The sequence below is a fragment of the Canis lupus genome, chromosome 7 (genome assembly GCF_011100685.1).
Source record: "Canis lupus familiaris isolate Mischka breed German Shepherd chromosome 7, alternate assembly UU_Cfam_GSD_1.0, whole genome shotgun sequence".
Classification (NCBI taxonomy): Eukaryota; Metazoa; Chordata; class Mammalia; order Carnivora; family Canidae; genus Canis; species Canis lupus.
Genome location: NC_049228.1, coordinates 33,268,659 through 33,292,493, shown reverse-complemented (window position 1 = coordinate 33,292,493; position 23,835 = coordinate 33,268,659). Strand labels below are relative to the sequence as shown.

Genomic DNA, 23,835 nt, shown 5'->3' with positions numbered 1-23,835 from the left:
CATTTTTTTTTAAAAAAAGGTTAATTATTTTAGAGAGAGAGAACGTTGGGAGCAGGGCAGACACAGAAAATCTCAAGCAGACTCCCAACTGAGCATGGAGCCCAATTCAGGGCTTGATCTCACAACCCTGAGATCATGACCTGAGCTGAAACCAAGAGTTGGATGCTTAACAGACAGAGCCACCCAGGCACCCCAAGACACACAATTTTTATTCATATTTATATACAGGGGAGTTCACATAAAAGAAGATGTGGTTAGATTCAGGGTTTTTACCAAAGGAAAGGAATGATAAATTACTCAAGGAATGATAAATCGACAAAGTGACTAGGAGATATACAGGGAGACTAATGGAAGATAGAGTTACTTTAATAAGGTTTGTCCATGAAACTCTTTCATCTGGTGGCAAGAGTTGCTGTTCTCTTACTGGTACAGAGGACAATTTTACAAAGGGAAATATGTTCTACTTTCAGACAGAGAAGGAGGACAAAGAATTGTTCTTGCATCTCTCTTTATTTTCCTTAGAAATTAAGAGGGAGGCAGCCCGGGTGGCTCAGCGGTTTAGCACTGCCTTCAGCCCAAGGTGTGATCCTGGAGTCCCGGAATCGAGTCCCACATTGGTCTCCCTGCATGGAGCCTGCTTCTCCCTCTGCCTGTGTCTCTACCTCTCTCTCTCTCTCTGTGTCTCTGTCTCTCATGAATAAATACATAAAATCCTAAAAGAAAAAAAAAAGAAAAGAAATTAAGAGGGGATAGGGGTCAGAGGGAAATGGAGAGAAAGAATCTTAATCTTAATCGTCCAGTGCAGTCTATCCCACAGCCTTGATATCATGACCTGAGCTGAAATCAAGAGTCAGACGCTTAAACCAACTCAGGCATTCCTCCTGCGTCTCTTGATTCTAAGCTGCCTCCAGCTCGAGGTAATCCTTATGCCAAAGTGCCATGCTTGGGTTGGCACATCGGGATCTCCTTCTCTACTACCATTGCCATTTAGGAGCCCACCTGCTGGAATGTGACTAGTGTTTCCCCTACTTGCTCTGTGACTTTAGTATAATTACTTAAAATTCTCCAAGTCTCAGAAATCTCCTCTGTAAAAATGCAGAAGAAAATAGCAGCTGCCTCACAGACTTAAAGATTTAATTTAATAATGAGTTCATTATTTTAATGAAATTAAAATAATGCCTGACAAAGATTAAGCACTAACTAAGCATTAGCTACTATATTTAGGCAGTTGGCTTGATGGGCTTCCATGCCCTTGGCTGCCTCACACTGCTGTTACCAATGGAGGCTTTATTTTCTCTTAGTTTTTAGAAATTCCACCTTGACCCCCTAAAGAGTCTGGCAGTTAGATTCAGTGGAAAGGATTTTGGACTCTGACAATAGTTTAAAGGATGTTTAAAACTTGCATGTCCAAATAAATAAATAAATAAATAAATAAATAAATAAATAAATAAAAACTTGCATGTCCAGTGACACCATTCCCCCAGCTGATATCCTTCAGGGTTCTCACTGCTCTGACTAAAAGCTCAGCCCATGACTTCATCTACAAGGCCTGACGTGGCCTGTGGAAGGGTGGCAGGATGTGCCACCACAAAATATGCCATGTAGGCATATTGATGGCTTTGAATTGTGGGCACTTGGAAAACAGCAAATGCATGGAGAGGCTTTTCTCTGAACTGCCCAAAAGTCACCAATTGTCATAAGTTCAGTTTGGAGGTCAGAACCTCCAAAAGTCACCAATTGTCATAAGTTCCCTCCCCAGGAGTTTCATCAGCCTAGGTGGATTGACTCTTATCACAGCAGAGGAGACTACAAATCCTTATCACACTCAAATATGCTAAGTGACAGACCATCACACCTCCCATCTGTTCTTCTGAGGGACCAGGTACCTGCCCTAAAACTCATTCACTTTCCCCTAAGAGGCCTACATTCCTCTCCCCTTTCCCTATTAAGATGGCTTTGAAGCCTGAATTCTAAGCTACCTCGGGGAATTTGCTTATTTTTCCCTAGGTATCTCCCATATGTATAAGAGGTACAAATGTGGTAGGGGAAAGAGTTTTTCTTCTTCCCTTCTAGGATCTTTGACTGGTCTAGTAATTAAATTGACATAAGACAGATTAACAGGAGAAAAAAAGAATTATTTTAGTAAGTATGTACAGGAGCCCCATAAACATGAGAGATTCAAAGAAGTGACCAGAGCAGAAAGCTTTCTAAACGTTTGTATTTTAGAAAAAGAAAATGAATTTACAAAGAATTGACAAGGCAGAGGGGTTTGGGCTTGGAGTAGAAAATTGGTAAAGAATTAACAGGTTTTTTTTAATACTGCCTTTTCAGCCCCAAATTCCCATTTCTGGTGATAAAGATGCCTTTCACCCTCCTGATGCAGGGAGGCTAAGTTTCCCATGGAAGATTTGTTTCCTGCTGTCAGGGGGACAAGGAAAGATCAGTGTCATTTTTGTACCGGCTGATTCTCAAGTACCTTTAAATCCAAATAATCAATATGTCAGTGTGGCATATTTGGGATGACATATTCAGAGCCCCTACAATATTACTAAACTTCTTGTTCTTCTCTTGTTAACTCTCTTTTGTTACAGGGTTCTCAGTCAAGAACTCAGAAGAGTGGAGGGAAATTCATTTCCCCCACACCTGTCTTCATCCACTTTTCTAGGCTGGTGTTATACTGTCCTCTTCTTTGCCCATTGCATGTAGTTCATTCTTCCTATTCTCTCCTCTTCCCCTGCCCCAGCCTCTCTGGGCATCCTGTGCCCTCTGTTTGCCACCACTGGGGGTCAATTCCCCATTTGTGAGTTGTATGTTTCATACCTGTCTAAATATAACCAGTCACGTGCTAGATACTCATCAACTCTGAATACTCAACATCTGGCACGGTTCCTAGCATCCTACAGACACTGGGAAATATGTGTGGAATAAATAGAATATCAGTGGCCAAGGATGTCGTCAGAGAATGCCCCATAATACAGAACTTGTTGGAGCTGCTTAGTTGTGAGAAGGCATTGGCAGGCTACATTTACTAACAGTTGCTACAGTTCATTGAATGCCTATTGTCCACTCAACAAACATTGATTGATCACCAACTGGGCAAAGCTCTGGACTTGGCACTGGGCCATAGCAATGGACACAACAGCCAGGCACCTGGGTGGTTCAGTCAGTTGCATCTGACTCTTGATTTGGGTTCAGGTCATGATTTCAGGGTTGTGAGATTGAGCCCAGGGTAGGGCTCTGTACTCAGTGGGGACCCTGCTTAAGATTTTCTCTCTCCCTGTCCCTCTGTCCCTCCCTTCACACGCACTCTCTCTCAAAAACAAGCAAAAGAGCCAAAAAGCCCTGCCCTCATAAAGCAGCAGGCATAGATGCTCTAATTATTTTGTCATAACTTTGTATTTTGATAGAGTTTAAATATACAGCTAAATTGGAAAAATAATACAATACTCTTTACCAAGATTAGCCAATAGATTTCATTTTACCCATTTGGAGAGAAGTTTTTTTTATTGTTAAACTTTATAAAATAAAGTTAAAATTTTTTGATAAGAAAGAATTAGGGAGTTCAAATAAGCTTGCAATACTTAGGACCATGGACATTTGCTATGGAATGTTTTATTCCTTTTTGTCCTAATCATGAGTCACTGAGCTGACCGTATTGCCCATAAATGGTGATTGCCCACTCAGCATGGTGCTCAAGTAATGACTTAATAATAGTGAAGTGTGTTTTAATAACCTCTGATGAAAGACATCGTGCGAAAGTAAAATACACTTATTCCCTTTTTCCTCTTATAGCTAACAGCTGTGACTGATTTTATTTTTTGTGACAAGAATTAGCTTACATTTTCCTTTGCCTGGTTTCCATTTCCCTCACGGTGGGATCTTGCCCTCATCTCCTGTGTCCCCCAGCTGCTCGTACAATTGCATCATTTGTGAGCTACTGTTGTCATGGCAGCGTGAGGGATTTGGAGGTTGTGTTTTCCTTTATGAGAACTTTTTCTGCATTTCTCATCTCACCAGTGAGACCTTCTTAGCTGATTGACAATTCAGATGCCCTTTGGTTAATATTCAAGTCAAATGAAACTCTTTTAATGTCCCTAGCTACTTTTCACCTAATGCCGTTACCTAACCCAGTACCGGCATGCCACACAATGCCGGTATTTCTGTTCTCACTGTAGTCAGTGGAAATGGACATCCCTAGAGCTGTGTGGCCCACTTTCCTGCAGGCTGTATGCTGCTGCCCTATCAAACCCTACACCCACCCACCCCCAAATGATTGACGTGCTTTCAGACAATTCACATTCAGCTATTTAGGTTTTTTTTTTTAAGATTTTGTTTATTTATTCATGAGAGACAGAGAGAGAGAGAGCAGCAGCAGCAGAGACACAGGCAGAGGGAGAAGCAGACTCCTTGCAAGGAGCCCAATGCGGAACTCAATCTGGGACCCTGGGATCACACCCCCAGCAGAAGGCAGATGCTCAACCACTGAGCCACCCAGGCATCCCTCACCTATTTAGGTTTTTAAAGTCTTTTAAGACTTTTGATGTGTATGGACAACTACTTCTCTGGCATTTCTAAACCATAAGAAGCTGAGTAAAAATGCTCTACAGTTGCAGAAGTATCAACTATACCCCACTTTGAGAAGATTCCGGGTTTCTTGGTGAGAGACAACAAACATTTACAACTGGTCATTTTGGCTCATGTTCCTGGGAATAGTTTAGCTTGGAATGTGTTAATACTCTCTAGCCAAAACCATTAGAAACACACCTACCATTGAACAAGTTGGGTTTATCCTCCATTATAGTGGTGGAGAATGTACACCATGGGCATTCACAGGGTGTCTCTCTAAGAGGTGACAGAAAGGTGTTGATGGCTTTGGTTTGTGTTAGCTGATTTGAGGCAAGTTAGGGAAGAAGGTATTGCTTGGGATTGGATCCTGTCAGGAAGCAGAGGAAAGTCATAATTAGGTAAGTTAATCAGCCTACTCTATACAGGAAGAAGAATGACATAAAGCTAAAATCATAATTGCTAAAGAAGCAGCACTCTATTCATATTCATAATAATTCATATTACCCAGGAGAGAGTTTGGTTATTTTCGCAGTTTGGACCATACTGATGTTTTCATCTATGTTCAGAAGTAAAAGTGGAGAGGTCTTTTTTTCTCTTGATCAGTCATGAACAAGGTCACAGAATGGCCTTGTTTGAGGTCAATGCTCTATGAAATTGATTATGTTTATCAGGAGAACACTGTGTGTGACTGAGCACCAGGCCAGCTCCCCAATATGAGAGGATGGGCTTTTCCTTTTCTTATACAGGAATTCCAGAACTTAAAAAATAGAAATGGGGATGTAAAAGATAGTAATCTCATGTGTTACTTTTTATTTATATTCTGGTTTAATTCAGAAATAATTTGCGGGATGCCTGGGTGGCTCAGTGGTTGAGCATCTGCCTTCAGCTCAAGGCATGATCCCGGGTCCAGGGATCAAGTCTCGCATCGGGCTCCCCGCAGGAAGCCTGCTTCTCCCTCTGCCTGTGTCTGTCATGAATAAATAAATAAAATCTTAAAAAAAAAAAAAGAAAGAAATAACTTGCTGTGATTCTGAAAGATATCGAGTATCTTCCAGTTTTCCACACAGACGCTTTAAAACCACAGATTGCAGTTGGAAGAAGGTTTAAAATGGCCTAGTCTAGAGGTCTTGCAAACTTTTCCTTCATCAAGATACTTATGATGTTAGCCATGTAGAATCCACTCTTAGTGTAATTCCAGCCTGTTCTTCTCCCACTGAAGAATAAACTCAATTCATTTCAATACATAGCAGAAATTATTTGCATCATTTAGTACTTCATAATATTAGGAAATATTGAGACAAGGCCCATAATAGATCCCACCACAACAGTTTCCCTACCATCTGTTCAGTCTGAAGCCTTGCACTGATGAGAAGAGACTCAGGCCAGAGAGGAAGATTGACATGTGTGGAATTACAGGGTTCATCCATTCGAGGACTGTGTTCGGGCCACCCTTCCATCACCAGCCTCCCTAGTCATTACCCCCTCCCATGTCTGGTCCCCTTACCTCATTCATATTCCTTGGATTCCATCCACTGACATTGAGCCAACCTCCCCTCATATCCTCCACTTTCCCCCACACACACCCCTCCACCTTCTAACACAAGTTCCCACCCTCTCAGCTGGCAGTTTCCATGTAAGTGTGATGGAGTCAGCAGAGTTGCAAAGCTCAGAGTAAAACCGTATGTGATTAAAAATCTATAATTTTCACCTCAGGGAAGCCTGGGTGGCTCAGCAGTTTAGCACCTGCCTTCAGCCCAGGGTGTGATCCTGGAGACCCAGGATCGAGTTCCCGTTGGGCTCCCTGCATGGAGCCTGCTTCTCCCTCTGCCTGTGTCTCTGCCCCTCTCTCTCTCTCTCTCTCTCTCTCCGTGTGTGTGTGTGTGTGTCTCATGGATAAATAAATAAAAATTTTTTTTAAAAAAAACTATAATTTTCGCCTCAGACTGTGATCTTTATAAGGGTAGGGATTTTTACAACTTTTATGCTTCATCAGAGACTGCCTCATAGAAAGAGCGTCCTCAGTGAATGCTTCCTGCACTTGCTGCAGTGGATGTTGGGGGGTGAGGATGGGATAGTGTGGAGCAGGGGCTGGTGATCTTTAGAAGGGACTGGGCTGACTTTTCTAAGACTGCAGGAGAGGAATGCCTGCTTGCCAACCTTCACACTCTTGCCGACTGCCACCTGCAGTTTCATTTCTGAGTTTCACAGACTGTTCACGCAGTCCGAGATGGCGCTCTGGGAGTTCTTCCTGAACACTATCTCCTTGCCTCCCCCTTCTGTTTGTCCTCCATTGTCATAAATGGCCACACCGTCCAGCTGGTGGATCCAGTCAGAAACCTGGATGTCATCTTCTACCACCTTTGATTTTTCTCTTTTCCCAATCCCACCTCAAATCCCTCAGTAAGTATTACTGATTTTTCCTACAAAATACGTCTCACATTCCCCATTTCCTCTGCCAATCTTTAGTCCAGTCTGCCAACTCTCCCCTGGCTTCAGCCATAGCTTCCCAGCCATTCTCCTGTCAGTCTGCTATCAACATAACTGAAGATTGACCTTAAGTGACCTTAATATCCAAATTTGCTCCTTGACTTGGAACTCTTCATATCTAATGTCTTTTCTAGCACTTGTCAGTCCTGAGAGGGTCTGATCCCCAACTGCCTTTCCAAACTGTTCCTGCCCACTTTCCCCTTGTTCACTTTGCCCCAGACCCCTGACCTGCGTCACCTTGTAAAACAGGGGTCAAAGACTGGTTTGTCTGCAGTGCACTCACACATCCCTTTCCTGCAGAAAGATGCTTCTTTGCCCCAGGTTACTAAATATCCTATATGGGTCCATGATGCCATATTTTCAGATTGCCTCAAAAGAACTCAAATCCAAGTTTTAAAAGAAATAAGTCCATGCAAAAACACTGGCACAGAATTCTAATTTGTTTTAAAAGCCCGTGTAGGCCAAAAGATACCCATGTATGGGAACGCTGCCTACGGCCATCAACTCATCAGCCTAGGCCATGCCAAGCTCCTTCCTATAACTGGTTTTGTACTTGTCACTTCAGGAGTATCTGGAATGCTCCTCCTGTAGCTCATTGCAACTCTCCTTCCTCTGTCTTCTATCTCAGAACTACTCAGGGTGTGGTCCATGAATTTTGTGCAGCTCAGCTATAAAGGTGGGAGAAACAAACACATAGTTTGCAAACTGTTCATTATAGGTTTCCAGCAAGAAAAGCACAAAAATTGAGATTAACATTTGTAATGATTGATAGAATAATTTTATGTCTCTTGAACATAATAATTGCGGCTTAAATTTAGTGTCAGAGTTGGAAAACATTTTCTGTGAAAGACCAGATAGCAAATACTTTAGAGCTATGGGTCACACAAGTCTCTGTCATAACTACTGAACTTTTCCATTGCAGCATGAAGACATATGAAAGCATACCCAAGAGGTGCCTGGGTGGCTCAATCATTTAAGTGCTGGACTACTCTTGATTTCAGCTCAAGTCAGTATCTCAGGGTTGTGAGATTAAGCCCTGAATTGGGCTCTGTGGTTGGTGTGCAGTCTGCTTAAGATTCTTTCTCCCTGGGACACCTGGGTCACTCAGTGGCTGAGCATCTGCTTTCTGCTCAAGGCATGATCCCGGAGTCCCATATCTGGCTCCTTGCATGGAGCGTGCTTCAAGCGTGCTGTCTCTGCCTCTCTCTCTCTGCCTCTCTGTGTCTCTCATGAAGAAACAAATAAAATCTTTAAGAAAAAAAATAAAGATTCTCTCTCCCTCTGCCATTCATTGCTCCCTCTCTGAAAAAAAAAAAGAAAAAGGGAAGGAAAGGAATGAAGGTAGAAAGCATATCCAAAAGCGAGTGTGAAAGTGTACATCAACAACTGAAAGCTCCATAGAACTTTTATTGGGCACTGAAATGTGAACTTCACATACTTTTTACATATCACGAAATCTTTTTACTTTTCCCAACTATTTAAAAATGTAAAAAGAAAATCTTAGCTTATGACCCATAGACAAACATAGTCTTCAAGCACCTGTTCTATAGAATCTTCTAAAATTTTGCTTATGGGGCAATTTATTTTCATTGTATTTCACAAAAGTGTTCATCCACATCATTGGAAATGAAAACAAACAAACAAACAAACAAAAACAGAAAAACCGGTTCTTGACCATAGATAATTTAAGAAATATTGCTCTGGGGGCAGCCCGGGTGGCTCAGCGATTTGGCACCGCCTTCGGACCCGGGCCTGATCCTGGAGACCCGGGATCGAGTCCCATGCCGGGCTCCCTGCATGGAGCCCGCTTCTCCCTCTGCCTGTGTCTCTGCTTCTCTCTCTCTGTGTCTCTCATGAATAAATAAAATCTTATAAAAAAAAAAAAGAAATATTGCTCTGGGTCTCAGATCTAATCTTAATGAGACCTTCTTAGACCAATTTATAAAAGTAGGTTCCATCACTGATCAGATAGAAAAAGAAGACTTCATTTTTCTTAAGATGTGGTAGTGGTTTCCTAGCTATGTTTTGTAATATACATACAAAAATATTTATAAGTGAAATGATATAATGTCTCAGATTTGCTTCCAAGTAATTAGGAGAAGTAAGTGAGTAGAGCACAAAGAAAACAAGTATGTGTAGACTACTGAAGCTGTATGATGGATATTCATTAGACATCCATCATCCTTGTGTGTGTTGGAAATATCCACACACATACAAAGTTACAAAACACATTCTATTCTCAAAATTCTGCCCTGGCCTGCATTTGTTATATGTGTTTTTTTTTTAAGATTATTTATTTATTTATTCATGAGATACACAGAGAGAGGGAGAGAGAGGCAGAAACACAGGCAGAGGGAGAAGCAGGCTCCACGCAGGAAGCCTAATGTGGGACTCGATCCCGGATCTCCAGGATTGCATCATGGGCCAAAGGTAGGCGCTAAATCACTGAGCCATCCAGGGATACCCTACTATATGTGTTTTGTTTATCCACCTCATCACAGTCTTAGATTGTCTTGGTCTTCATGTATCTTCTCAATGGAGTGGAAGGTCCGTGAAAGCATGCACCACTTCTGGGTGGTTCACCTTTGATTTCTCATATCTTTTGAATGAATGGATGAATAAAAGAGAAAGTGAGGTGGCTGTGAGAAAAGTTGATCTTGGCAAACTGAAAAATAGGCTGCAAAGGCATCTACCAAGGAGAAAAGATTTGGTATAGTTAGTGTTGAAAATGCAAGCCAGAAACAATGGGCTGTGACCAGAACTTCATTACATTTTATAGGACAGAGCCAGATACCATTTGGCTGCTTGTCTGTATATTTTTAATTCAATGCTAAACTGTTAATAAGACCTTGGAAATAATTCTATAATATATTTATTTCAACCATATTATTTTCCTCTTAATTTTCTGTAATGTATTTTAAATCTTTATGATTATCACATCTTTTGCCTTTCTGGTTACAAATGTTATGATCTTAAAGTAACTTTTTCCTTGACCTTTTAAAGATTTTATTTATTCATTTTAGAGAGAGAGGGAGAGTGCACATGGACACAAGTGTTGAGAGAAAGAGAAGGAAAAGGGAGAGAGAGAATCTCAAGAAGATTCTCCACTAAGCAAAGAGTCCAATGTGGGGCTCATGACCCTGAGATCATGACTTGAACCAAAATCAAGAGTCAGACACTTAACCAACTGAGCCACCCAGGCACCCCTTTCCTTGACCTCTTAAAGGAATTGGTTGTGGTTTTGTATAAGAAATTTCTGGGAGAGGGAAAGCCAACAGAGTTATCAGAATGCAGGAGAGCATATGGTAGAAAGGTACAGGACAGAGTTAATGCATGACACCAAGTTCTCAGCACGTAAAGAGACTATCCTATGCACTTCTTAAGTGTCTCCTGAAGACTACCTACAGCAAGATCACCTGGTTAAAACAGCAGATTCCAGACTCCCAACTCAGACCTACAAATCTAATGGGGCAGGGGATGGTAGCAACAACAGGTGCCTAAGTCTGTTCAGGCTGCCTTGACAAACTACCATAGATTAGGTAGCTTAAATAACAAACATATTCTCGCAATCCCAGAGCCTGGGAAATCCCATTATATGGGTACCAGCCAACATGGTTTCTTTTTTTTTTTTTTTTTTTTTTTTAAAGATTTTATTTATTTATTCATGATAGTCACACAGAGAGAGACAGAGAGGCAGAGACACAGGCAGAGGGAGAAGCAGGCTCCATGCACCGGGAGCCTGATGTGGGATTCGATCCCGGGTCTCCAGGATCAGCCCCGGGCCAAAGGCAGGCGCCAAACCGCTGCGCCACCCAGGGATCCCGCCAACATGGTTTCTAGTGAGACTTTGTTATTGTTGTTTTTTTCAATAACCCCCCCCCCTTTTTTTTTAAGATTTTACTTATTTGTCAGAGAGAGAGAAAGGAAGGAAGACTGGCAGGCAGAGGAAGAAGCAGACTCCACACCGAGCAGGGAGCCCAACATGGGACTCAATCCCAGGACCCCAGAATCATGACTTGAGCAGAAGGCATATGCTTAACCAACTGAACCACCCAGGCATCCCTGGTGAGAGGTTTTTGGTTTTTATTATTGAAGTTCAATTTGCCAACATATACTACCCAGTGCTCATCCCATCAAGGGCCCTCCACAGTGCCCGTCACCCAGTGAGAGTTTTCTTCTTGGCTTGTAAACATCCATGTTCTTGCTCTGTCCTCACATGCAGAGTTGGAAGCAGACAGAGCAAGCCTGGTGTCTTGTAAGAGCACTAATCCCATCGTGGGGAGCACTATCCTCATGACCTCAACTAAATCTAATCATCCCATAGACCTGATGGGGTCCAGGAAATGCTATCCCAAAATATGGTAACTTGACTTGTTAAATATTTTAAGCTCAAAGAGTCTGGGAAAACTACAGAAATAGGAAGGTCATTCTGACCCCAACAATCTGTCTGTCATGATTCTAAAATTTGAGAACTCTTGAGTTAGACATCTTAGGTATCTCTAAGCCTCTCTGCCTCTCTCTTTTTCTCTCACTCTGTCAGTAATATATCCTGGGGATTTATAGTAGACCCTGTCATTCCCTAAGACCTTCTACATGCTTTTAAGTTCCCACAGCTACGGTATGAAGTTCTATTATCATCCCCATTTTATCAATGAAAAGAAATGGAAGCAAAGAGGTTTAAATACTTTGTCCAAGGTCACACAGGGAATTGTGTGAGTGGAGATACAGAACCAGGCCACCTGGTAGCCAGGACCAAATTCTCACTGCCTCTTGTCTGTGAACTACATTCTTTGTTTGGAAGACTAAACAAGTTTCTTTTTCAGAACCATTAGGGAGTCTCCAGATCAAAGTGTCAATATCGTGGTAAATGATCCAGAGACAGAAGACTCCCAGCCTTCTTGTCCTGGAGGGCATTGCCCAGAACAATCACATTGCTATAAATCTCTGAAAGACAGGAAAGTGACCCCATTTTATTAGGCCAGGCCTTCCTGTAATAAGCAAAAGAAAATAAATCCACACAGTTTGTAAGATTTTTAACCAAGGAAATGCAGTCAAATTCAGGGAAAGTCCAGTTTAGAATGCAATCTATCCAGATAATCCCATCAGCCTTTTATAACTTCCTTAACTATTTACAAATTCCGTCAGTTTTTACATTCTTTTCTAACCTTGCACTGTAGTATATTTTTTTTTCTGGTTTCCATTAAATAATCCATTCTCTCAGAAAATATTATAAACTTCTTTGAGATCAAGGGATCTTTGATGTACAAACAAGGAGGGGTAGACAAAATTAACACCATTGGGCACCCTGTCTGTACAGGTGGGTGCTGTTGGAGCAATACATGGGTATTCCAGGGGCCTGGAAACATCAGGTCTCCCTGTCTCTGAGCTGGTCCTCAGCTTCATGACCCTGGCCTCTACTGTGCATCAGTGAACAGCTACTTCTCATTGACATTTTCATGTCACTAGACTCATACAAGACCAACGAGAATCCCCAGTAATAATGAACATCTTTAAAAGAAGCACCATCAAGTGACCAATGTGATCAACATATTCCCTCCCTGGAAACTAATTTATGTGGGAAGCCAAGTCATAATTAGATGGTTGTTGATGAACGTAGAGACAAAACAAGACAGATTACCTATTTATTAAGCTACAGAGCTAATGGCCTCAAGAATTCTTCCCAATAGTTTTATCTTTCAAGCATATAGTGTGATTTACCCTCTAAAGAGCTCAGAAACAAAGCTGACGTCACAAGACTTGTCTCATTATTTTTTTTCTCCTTTTTGTAAACTCTGTATCAGGAATTCTTAAATCTGATACTGGAGCTTCCAAAAACGACATACAAAATTTGTTCATATTTCATATGTCCTTGGGAAAGAGTCCATAAAATTTACTGAATTTTAATATATATATACACACATAATTTAAAAATTAGTGATATAGTCTAAATTCATTGTAACAGATTCTAATTTTTCTTTTTTTAAAGACTTTTTATTTATTTACTCATTAATGAGAGACACAGAGAGAGAGAAAGAGGGAGGCAGAGACACAGGCAGAGGGAGAAGCAGGCTCAAATGCAGGGAGCCCAACATGGGACTTGATCCCGGGTCTTCAGGATCAGGCCCCGGGCTGAAGGCAGTGCTAAACTGCTAAGCCACCGGGGCTGCCCAGATTCTAATTTTTCAAAAAATATTCATACCAATGAAAAATATTCATTCATACGTATAGTTCTATTTTTCAAAGTAATTATACTACATACAGTATATTGTTCAGTAATGTCTTTTCTCCAACATGTTTCTAAATTCTTCCTAGCAACTGCACGATATACCATAAAATTGGTTTATCTTTACTTATTTTCATTTACCGTGCCTCTATTTATGGTTATTATGCTGTTATTGTCCTTCATGCTATTTCTCCAAAGATCCAAATATTCTTGCCCCACATCTTCTCCTGGGTGATGCCTTCCCTGACCTTGCTTGCCTCAGTACCTCATCCTGCCTTCAGTACCCTCCTCCTCCCCCTTCTCCCTGATTAGCTAGCTTTCTCTTTATAGCATCATCTTCTTCATCACTCCTTCAAGCAATCTGAAATTATGGTAGTTATCTCTGCCTCTTCTCTGTCTTGGTTCTGGGTCCTTGAGAAAAATTTCCCCTCCCATTGTGCCTGGACATGAGTCTAGTCCAGAGCTGATGCTCACAAGTATGCTTTTGTTATTTTCACATTCTCATACAAATATTCCGGGGTTCCTAAATATAGGATAATTTGTGTATAAGAAAGTTCATTCAAAATTTGGACAGACATTGCCAAATTATCCAACCTCCTAAAGTGTTTTGCAAATTTATATTGCTTTAAAATGTACAAAAGGATCTTTCCTCACATATCCATCCTTATAGTAAACATCTCCACCTTTTCCCCACAATATCACATTTATTTGACATCATCTTATATTTCCCTTATAAAGTGGAAAATTATTATTTTACTTTTTTGAAATTGCATATCTTCAGGCTTGAGTAAGGTGAATAACTTTTCTAAAGTTTTTTTTTTAAGTTTTTTAAAAGAGTTTTATTTATTGTTGTGAGAGAGAGTGAGCAAGAGAGACAGCATGAATTGGGAGAGGGAGAAGCAGACTCGCTGAGCAAGAAGCCCAATGCAGGGCTCCATTCCAGGACTGCAAGACGACAACCTGAGCCGATGGCAGACATTTAACTGACTGAGCTGTCAGGCACCTTTTTTTTAAAAGTTTTTATTTAAATTTTAGTTCATTAACATACAATGTAGTATCAGTTTCAGGTGTACAATATAGTGATTCAACACTTCCATACATCACCCGGGGCTCAGCACGACAGGTGCACGCCTTCATCCCCATCACCTGTTTCCTCCATCCTCTTGCCCACCTCCCCTCTGGTGACCATCAATTTGTTCTCTTTAGTTAAGAGTAAGGTAAACAACTTTATTTTTTTAAATAGATATATGAAGGATACATGGGAATAGCTGGGGTTTTTAAACAATATTTTATGTATTTATTCATGAGAGACACAGAAAGGGAGGCAGAGACACAGGCAGAGGGAGAAGCAGGCTCCCTGTCAGGAGCCGATGTGGGACTCAACCCCAGGACCCCAGGATCACACCCTGAGCCAAAAGCAGACTCTCAACCACTGAGCCACCCAGGCATCCCAGGTAAACTTTAAAATAAGTGATTATTCATTTTTTAAGTTTTTGTTTTAATTCCAGTTAGTTAACATACAGTATTATATTAGTTTCCCATGCACAATATGGTGATAATTATTGATCTTTTGTGACTTATGAGTTGCCTGTTCCACACTATTGCATTCTTAAAGGAGTCTCTGAACCAAATGGTTAATTACCATGACTATTTCTTCCTTCGACATTTTTAGATATGTTAATTCCATTATCTAAGATGTAAAAATAGAAATAAAATACAGGAGAAATGGTGTTGGTACAACTAGTTTCTCACTACGCACCAAGGCTGATTCTAAGTGTTTTCTGTGCATTACTTCATTGAATTCTTTCAGTAACCTGAAAATGCAGTGTACTGTTGCCCCCATGTCACAGGTGAACAAAGAAGTACAGAGTTCAAAAAAGTACACTGTGAACACTGTAGAGGGGTAGTCTTACCAGCGACATTGTTATGAGGTCCTGGGGGCTCTATCTGGACCTTCTCATTTCTGGACTACTGTGCTACAGATCACTGGTCTTGCCCATCTGCATGTGGATCTTTCCAAATTACATGAACAGGTTTCATAGATGAGGAGATATGCACAGATATTCAGTGACTGTCCCAGGTCCTCAGGGTCAGGGCCATCTTTTGAAACCAGATCTGTCTGATTTCAAAGCCCAGACTCTGTCCAGGACCACGGCTGGCCAAGGTATTTGCTCAAATCATGCTGAATTGGTTTTACCAGAGGTGAAACAGAATGAACACAGATCCACCATAATAAGGGCACTTCTCCAATGGGTAGAAGGGAAACAGAGTGCTCAGAGTGACAGAACTGTCCAGGCACTAGACTTTGGCTCATGTGACTCTATCCATCTGCCTTGAGAAGCTCTGGAGTTGGGGAAGTTTGGTACAAAACAGACAGGAAGCAGTCTCCTAGGGAAGTGACAATACCTGCTCAGAATCTCACTGTAGGCCTTAGGACCCGCACACTGGGACAGAGCAGGGGACAGCCCTGGGGGGATTGACACAGCTGAGTTCACATGTTTGTAAGTCTGAAATCAACATAGATTTTGAAAAAGCCTTTTTCTTCATTATTATAGTTATAACAAAAGCAAAACAAACAAGCAAAACCCCTTTACTATTGTGTCTACTCCCCTTTTCCCCATAATATCTCAATCTTGATGGTAAGCCATGTGAATTAAAAAAAAAAAAAAAAAAAATCTGGGCAGCCTGGTGGCTCAGTGGTTTAGTGCCGCCTTCAGCCCAGGGCCTGATCCTGGAGACCCGGGATCAAGTCCCACGTTGGGCTCCCTGCATGGAGCCTGTTTCTCCCTCTGCCTGTGTCTCTGCCTCTCTCTCTCTCTGTGTCTGTCATGAATGAATAAATAAAATCTTAAAAAAAAAAATCTGAGGTCAACTGGGAATAGGTATACAGCTATTTGACTTATTAACCACTGTGTGATTCGGGGAGGATGGAGGCTAGAGATGGAAGGAGTGACTTATGTATTAAAGCCAACAAGGGATAAAAGTTTTGACCCAAAAGGCAACAATCATTCTTCTTTTTAATATATTGTCAATACCATTGTCTAAATGTAACATGAGATAAATTTTTTTAATCTAAACAAAAGAATAGTAGTAGTATCTTAATATGTAGCAGTGATGTCCTAAGAACTTTTTAAGTATTGTTTCATTTCCTCTTTGCAATAGCCACTTCCTTTCTAGATGCCAGCAAATTCTCCCATTTTCCAAAGTCTTTTTTGAGCACCTGGGAGCTGACATGAGGACCCAAGAGAAGACAGTTTTTGTCCTTGAGAACCCTAGTGTGTTATGGAGTTAAGATGGAATTACACCACGTGCAAGTCAGACCATCTGTGCCAAAGGATGGATTATTTAATAAATGCAGTTGAGACAAAGAGTTTGCCATTTGGAATGAAAAGGAAGCATGAGCCCTAAATCAAATCTTACATTAAAATAAATTCCAGATGGATCAAGTATTTTAATGTAAAAACAACGAAACTGTTAGATATTAGAGGAAAACAAAGTTTGGGTGTATAATTTGATAATGTTGGCATGGAGACCATCTTTTTCACCATGACACTAACACCAGAAGTCATAAAGGAAAAGACTACCAGTCTTGACCACATAAAAAATGAAAATAAAAATTTCTAGATAACCAACCCTATAATTACAATTAGAGGGAAAACTGAGAAGAAAAATAACTTACATGGCAAATTGCTGATTTCGCTAATATACAAAAAGATCTTGCAACTTAATAGAAAAAAATTAAAAGTTAAGATTGTCTTACTTCACAAAAGAGGAAATCCAAAAGACCTGTAAACACCAAAATGTTTAACAATGATTATAGAAATTTGAGATGCCTGGGTGGCTCAGTGATTGAGCATCTGCCTTTGGCTTAGGTCATGATCCCAGGGTCCTGGGATCAAGTCCTGCATCAGGCTCCCCGTGGGATGCTCCCTCTGCCTGTGTCTCTGCCTCTCTCTGTGTCTCTCATGAATAAATAAAATCCCACAACAATGATTAAAGAAATTCCAGTTAAAACAACACTGAGTTTTTTTTTTCATGTAATAGATCAGTGTATTTTTAAAGCTTGATATTATCCTGTGTTAATTATGCTGTGATGGAATTGGTACTGTCAGTGGGAATTTAAACTGGTAATATCAGCACCCCGTTAAACAGAAACAAGAAAGGGCTCTTTGTAATTTAGAGGACTCATTCAGGCCCTGATCTGCTTCCCCATTGTGGGGCATACTCTATAGCATTAAGACAGCAATCTCATCTGGAGCCTGTGTCCCATTCCTAGATCTTTCTGCAGACATCTAGGGCCCTGCACTACTCTGCAAAAATGGCCCAGTGCCCATGTCAGGAACTACATAGGACTCTTCTTTCCTAGATCATTTTTACAAAGGCAGACTGTGCTGCTGGTATGTGCCTCTCTGACCTGGAGGGGCAGCCAACAGGGGGCTGATTGCAAAGCTATGGATGAAGCCTGGATATGAAGTTTTAAGCTGATGTGTTCACATGGAGGCACAAGACACTCTGCCTTGACTCTGTGGAGTCAAGCAAGGGGTGGGAGGAAATGGAAGATGGCCCATGCTAGTTTCCAAGATCTATAAAGAACTTATTAAACTCAACTTCAGGGATCCCTGGGTGGCGCAGCGGTTTGGCGCCTGCCTTTGGCCCAGGGCGCGATCCTGGAGACCCGGGATCGGATCCCACGTCGGGCTCCCGGTGCATGGAGCCTGCTTCTCCCTCTGCCTGTGTCTCTGCCTCTCTCTCTCTCACTGTGTGCCTATCATGAATAAATAAAAAAAAATAAATAAATAAATAAATAAATAAACTCAACTTCAAAGAAACAAACAATCCAATCATGAAATGGGCAAAAGACATGAACAGAAATCTCACAGAGGAAGACATAGACATGGCCAACACGCACATGAGAAAATGCTCCACAACACTTGCCATCAGGGAAATACAAATCAAAACCACAATGAGATACCACCTCACACCAGTGAGAATGGGGAAAATTAACAAGGCAGGAAACCACAAATGTTGGAGAGGATGCGGAGAAAAGGGAACCCTCTTACACTGTTGGTGGGAATGTGAACTGGTGCAGCCACTCTGGAAAACTGTGTGGAGGTTCCTCAAAGAGTTAAAAATAGACCTGCCCTATGACCCAGCAATTGCACTGTTGGGGATTTACCCCAAAGATTCAGATGCAGTGAAACGCTTTATAAATAAATAAAATAAAATATTAAAAAAAAAAGATGCAGTGAAATGCCAGGACACCTGCACCCCGATGTTTCTAGCAGCAATGTCCACAATAGCCAAACTGTGGAAGGAGCCTCGGTGTCCATCAAAAGATGAATGGATAAAGAAGATGTGGTCTATGTATACAATGGAGTATTACTCAGCCATTAGAAATGACAAATACCCACCATTTGCTTCAACGTGGATGGAACTGGAGGGTATTATGCTGAGAGAAGTCAATTGGAGAAGGACAAACATTATATGGTCTCATTCATTTAGGGAATATAAAAAATAGTGAAAGGGCATAAGGGGGAAAGGAGAGAAAATGAGTGGGAAATATCAGAAAGGGAGACAGAACATGAAAGGCTCCTAACTCTGGGAAATGAACTAGGGGTGGTGGAAGGGGAGGTGGGCAGGGGGGTGGGGGTGACTGGGTGATGGGCACTGAGGTGGGCATTTGACGGGATGAGCACTGGGTGTTATTCTATATGTTGGCAAGTTGAACACCAATATAAAATAAATTTATTTAAAAAAAAGGAAGATGGCCCATGGGCCGTGGACCCACTCAGAACATCCCGGCCTAGAACTTCAAGGTGTCCAAGAATTCTAAATTTGAAACTGGACTTCTAGGTAATAACAAAGGTATATTTGTCAAGGTAGGAGGATAGAATATATTTTATTGAAAGTCTGTACCTTGATTTAAGCATTTGTACATATGATATGCACATCTTCACTTGTACTTCTCTTCTGGATTCCACAAGCATTAGTGTGGGTCTGGGTATTATCATGTGGAACAATATTTGGTAAAAAATTTATAAATACAAAAAATATTCATATTTGTTCACCCAGAAATTCCCTGTCCAGAAACTTATGATGTAGAAATAGTATATAAATCATATAAATAATCAAATTTCAGTAAAAATGTTTACACCTTCAGAATTATGATAATAATTGTAATAAAATGCCAAGCACTTTATTGAGCACTTTAAATATTACCACTGAATCCTCACAATTAGATGAGATGCATACTATTATCTCTATTTTATAGAAAAGAAAATTAATCTTTAAAGAGAGTACCCAGTTTCCATTCATTTAGCTTATAAGTGGCAGAGCCGAGAACTTGGGGGGTTTTTTTCAACTTCTAAATCTGACATTTTCAAGATAAAAAAATTATAAAAATGTGTCTTTTGTAAATTTGCTTTAAAAAGTTAAAAAATAAGAAAGACAGAGAAAGATGAATACTATATAATATCACTTATATGTGCAATCTAAAATAAACCCCAGGATGCCTGGGTGGCTCAGTGGTTAAAGCATCTGCCTTGGGTTCAGGGTGTAATCCTGGAGTCCCGAATGGAGTCCTTCATTGGTCTCCCTGCATGGAGCCTGCTTCTCCCTCTGCCTGTGTCTCTGCCTCTCTCTCTCTCTCTCATGAATAAAATCTTTAAAAAAAATTTTTTTAAGCCTCAAATTCAGATACAGAGTACAGATTAGTAGGCAAGGGTATGGGCAATGGTGAAGGCGATCAAAAGATACAAAGTTCCAGTTATAAGATAAATAACTTTTATGTATGTATGTAACATACAGTGTGGCGATACAATTAATAGTACTATATTGTATATTTGAAAATTTGCCAAGAGTAGAAGTTCTCACGCCAAGAAAATGCTTAACTATGTGTGGCGATGGATGTTAACTACGCTTATTGTGGTAATCATTTTGCAATACATACATATATCAAACCATTATGTTGTATACCTTAAACTAATACAAGGTCATACATAAATTATCTTTTAAAAGTGCACAATGAAAAAATAAGTGAGAGAAATTGTATGATAAATACATACCAACTTACCCCAAGTTTAAACATCTTACCACAATGATTTTATGAATACATTTTCTTAATTTGCTGAACCACTTCAAAGTCTACTGAAGACACATCTTAAGCCTAAATCTATACATTAGCATTATATTCTCCAACATATCACCTCTAGGAAAATTCACGATTTACCACATATCACCTAATACCAGACTACAGTCAGATTTCCATAATTCTTCCCCAAAATGTCTTACAGTTGTCCAGACCAGGATCCAGTCTGAGTTTTTGACACCCTGCTGCCAGATTCTGTGGGAACATACCCTGAACAAATCTAGATTGACTGGCTCTTTGCAAGGGGGGTGGGTAAAGAAAAGCTGGAAATGCTCCTTGGTAAGGGGTCAGGGCGCTGCGGTTTTGCTCTGGATTGGGTGCTGACAAAAAGCAAAGACAATTCTACGATTTTCTTAAATTTTTTCTAGAAGCAGGAGGACCAAAGCACGAAAGGGAGATGTTTGGCCATTTTTGTGGTTTGGAAAATGTTCTTGTTTTTGTCTGTCCTCAGAGAGGATTACAGAGTGGTCTGGTTTTTGTCTTGCTCCATCTTGGTCACAGAGTGACCTGATTTTTGTTCTGTGAAGTTGTTTGGGTTCGTCAGGAGAACTCCATGACCCAGCTGTTAGCGGCGGGCCTGCTCAGCTGGCGGTACTTCTTTCTCAGGGTTCACATTATATTTGGTTGTTACATCTTGTTTGTTAATCGAATACACCCCTCCTAGTTTTAAAAAGATAATGACTTTTTGAAAGCTCATCTAATCGTCTTGTAGAAAATCTCACATTCTGTATTAATCTGTTTATTTCTTTGTACTAGCATTTAGTTTGTTTCAGGATATTGGAAAATAGGTCTAGGGCCTATAGTAAGATTTACATTAAACTTTTCGAGAAACAAGACTTTACAGGCAATGCCATGAGGTAACACATCCTGCCAGGAGATACGTAATATTAGATCATCTCCTCATTAATGATATTAGGTTTGATAACCTGAGTAAGGTATGGCAGCAAACTCCTTTACTATAAACATACATCAACGAGCTGCTCAGTCTCTGGAATAACCTAGGTACTCCACAAATATCCTCCTCCCCAGCCAAGACCCTCCTTCAGCATCTCTGATTACCCTTACCTGAGTCAATTATGTCCTCAGGGATAACAAAATGGTTGTTTTCTATTCGATTGTTCCTTCTACAGTTATGAAGTAGCATTTCTCTCTAAACTATATTCCTTTATTGTTTGGGAATGAACTGCAGTTCCTCCTAAAAGGGTCCATGAATTCTTAGTGATATCAGAAATGGAAGGAGAAAAACACTCATTTGTCTTGATCTGAGGTCTGATAATAGTTAAAATTCAACATGGGAGGGGAAATGATGAAGCACACTCCATCTTTTCTCTGAGAAGTGTCCTTTACGTGGGGAATGGGACTTAGAAATCAAGATCTGGTTACTGAGGACCGGCTTATGGTGACCGGCTTGTTGTTGCTTCTAGAACCTTCAAGTAAACGGAGCTAAGAAAACAACACACTCAAGAATTCATCCTAATATTTCTAGTTCAAATATTGATAGCTTTATCTTACAATATACATAAAATAACTTAAAATTATAAATCAGTATTACTACTACCAATAGAACTACAGGACAATGCTTTTTTTAAAAAATTTTTATTTATTTATGATAGTCACAAACAGAGAGAGAGAGAAATGCAGAGACATAGGCAGAGGGAGAAGCAGGCTCCATGCACCGAGAGCCCGACATGGGATTTGATCCCAGGTCTCCAGGATTGTGCCCTGGGCCAAAGGCAGGCGCCAAACCACTGCGCCACCCAGGGATCCCGGGTTTTAACTTTTGAATAATGTAAATGTTTCATATATTCAAAAAATGTAAAAAATACATCAAAAAGAAATAAGAACCAAGTGAAACTGATAATAAAAACCCGATATCAACCCGGGATCGAATCCCACATCAGGCTCCCGGTGCATGGAGCCTGCTTCTCCCTCTGCCTATGTCTCTGCCTCTCTCTCTCTCTGTGACTATCATAAATAAAAAAAAAAAAAAAAAAAAAAAGAAATATCTACACTCATTTAAAAAAAAAAAAAAAACAAAAGTTAAAACCCTATGAAAAATATGCTCAGATGGGCAGCCCCGGTGGCTCAGCAGTTTAGCACCTGCCTTCAGCCCAGGGCGTGATCCTGGAGACCTGGGATCAAGTCCCAGGTCAGGCTCCCTGCATGGAGCCTGCTTCTCCCTCTGCCTGTGTCTCTGCCTTTCTGTGTGTGTGTGTCTCATGAATAAATAAATAAAATCTTTAAAAAAGAAAGAAAAAATATATGCTCAGAAAAGTCTCACATCCATCTCTATCGCTTCTACTTCACTCCTTCCCTCAACAGGTAACTTAGAATGGACAAAGCTCACTACTGAAAGACATTTGAGACAATAGGTGAAATAGTTTCTTCCTCTGAGTTTTAGGTGAAGCCAAGATATAATTGTATTAATATGGTTATGATATTGGGGTTACATTTGAAAAAGTGATAAAGATTTGCAAATCAGTGCATATAGAATGACCATTAGAAATATGATAGGGTTTCCTGGGTGGTTCAGTCAGTTAAGCATCCAATTCTTGGTTTTGACACAGGTCATGATCTCAGGATGGTGAGACAGAGCCCCACATCAAACCCCACATGGAGCTGTGCATCAAGCTCTGCACTGGGCATGGAGCCTGGTTGGAATTCTCTTTCTCCCTCTCCCTCGACCTCTCCCCTCAGTCCACCCAAAAGAAAAATGTGACAAACCTGTCCTCCTGTACCAGATGCCTGGTACTAACCTCTTCTTAAGACAAATCTTTGAAGATCTGGAAGTTGTGTTATATCTTACTTATAGCAAGTTGCTGATTGAAACCCAAACATTACAAAGATCCAACACCCCAGTTCTCCACCTCTAAGAAGCAGAGGTCTCTCCTTTTTACTCTAATTAACCTTCTCAAGAAAAAACAACTTGTTCTTACAGGGTTTTTTTCACTGACCAAAATTTTTTGTATACTTTATCTCATTACTTCAAGCCAAACATGTGAAATAAGCCAGAGGTTGCAAACTAATGGCCTTAGGGCCACATGTGGTCCACGATCTATTTCATTTGGCTCAAAATGTTTTCAAGTATTTTAATTAGGTACTGTGATTTAGAAACTAAAGGAGTTTTCATTAAAATTTTAGATATCTAGGTTCTCCTGAAAAGTTGGAAGTCTTGATGAAGGGACCTAGTATTCCACGTTGGAACTAGATGGAGCTATAAAGCCCCTGGCCCCTTTAGATAGGATATGTGCCAGGCCACATTTTGTTACCATCTTGGCTCTAAGGACATTTGAGTGTGCAGCTCTTCTGAGTTTAAATGTCTCTCCTAAGATGACCCATACTGAGAACTCAATTCGAGGCTTGTTTCCCCTCTACTGTTCAAATCTATAGACTAGCCTTGGCTTTCTAGCCA

At 40.6% G+C, this 23,835-nt stretch overlaps 1 protein-coding gene across 4 annotated transcripts in view; it reads right to left on the bottom strand.

Annotated features, from left to right (window-relative positions):
* Positions 1-651: 651 nt before the first annotated feature.
* Positions 652-23,835, bottom strand: part of BECN2 (beclin 2) — a 38,652-nt gene continuing 15,468 nt past the window's right edge. For 2 of the 4 annotated variants that reach the window (XR_005362183.1, XR_005362184.1), the window contains 2 exons: positions 4,769-4,933; positions 652-713 (listed from right to left, as the gene is read on the bottom strand). Coding sequence is in view for 1 of the 4 variants with exons in the window: in XM_038542700.1 (XP_038398628.1) it covers positions 7,684-7,721 (38 nt within the window). In the remaining 3 variants the exon portion in view is untranslated. Of the gene's footprint in view, positions 714-4,768; positions 4,934-7,257; positions 7,722-23,835 lie in introns of those variants that run through there. The other 2 variants (XM_038542700.1, XR_005362185.1) reach the window with 2 other exon arrangements.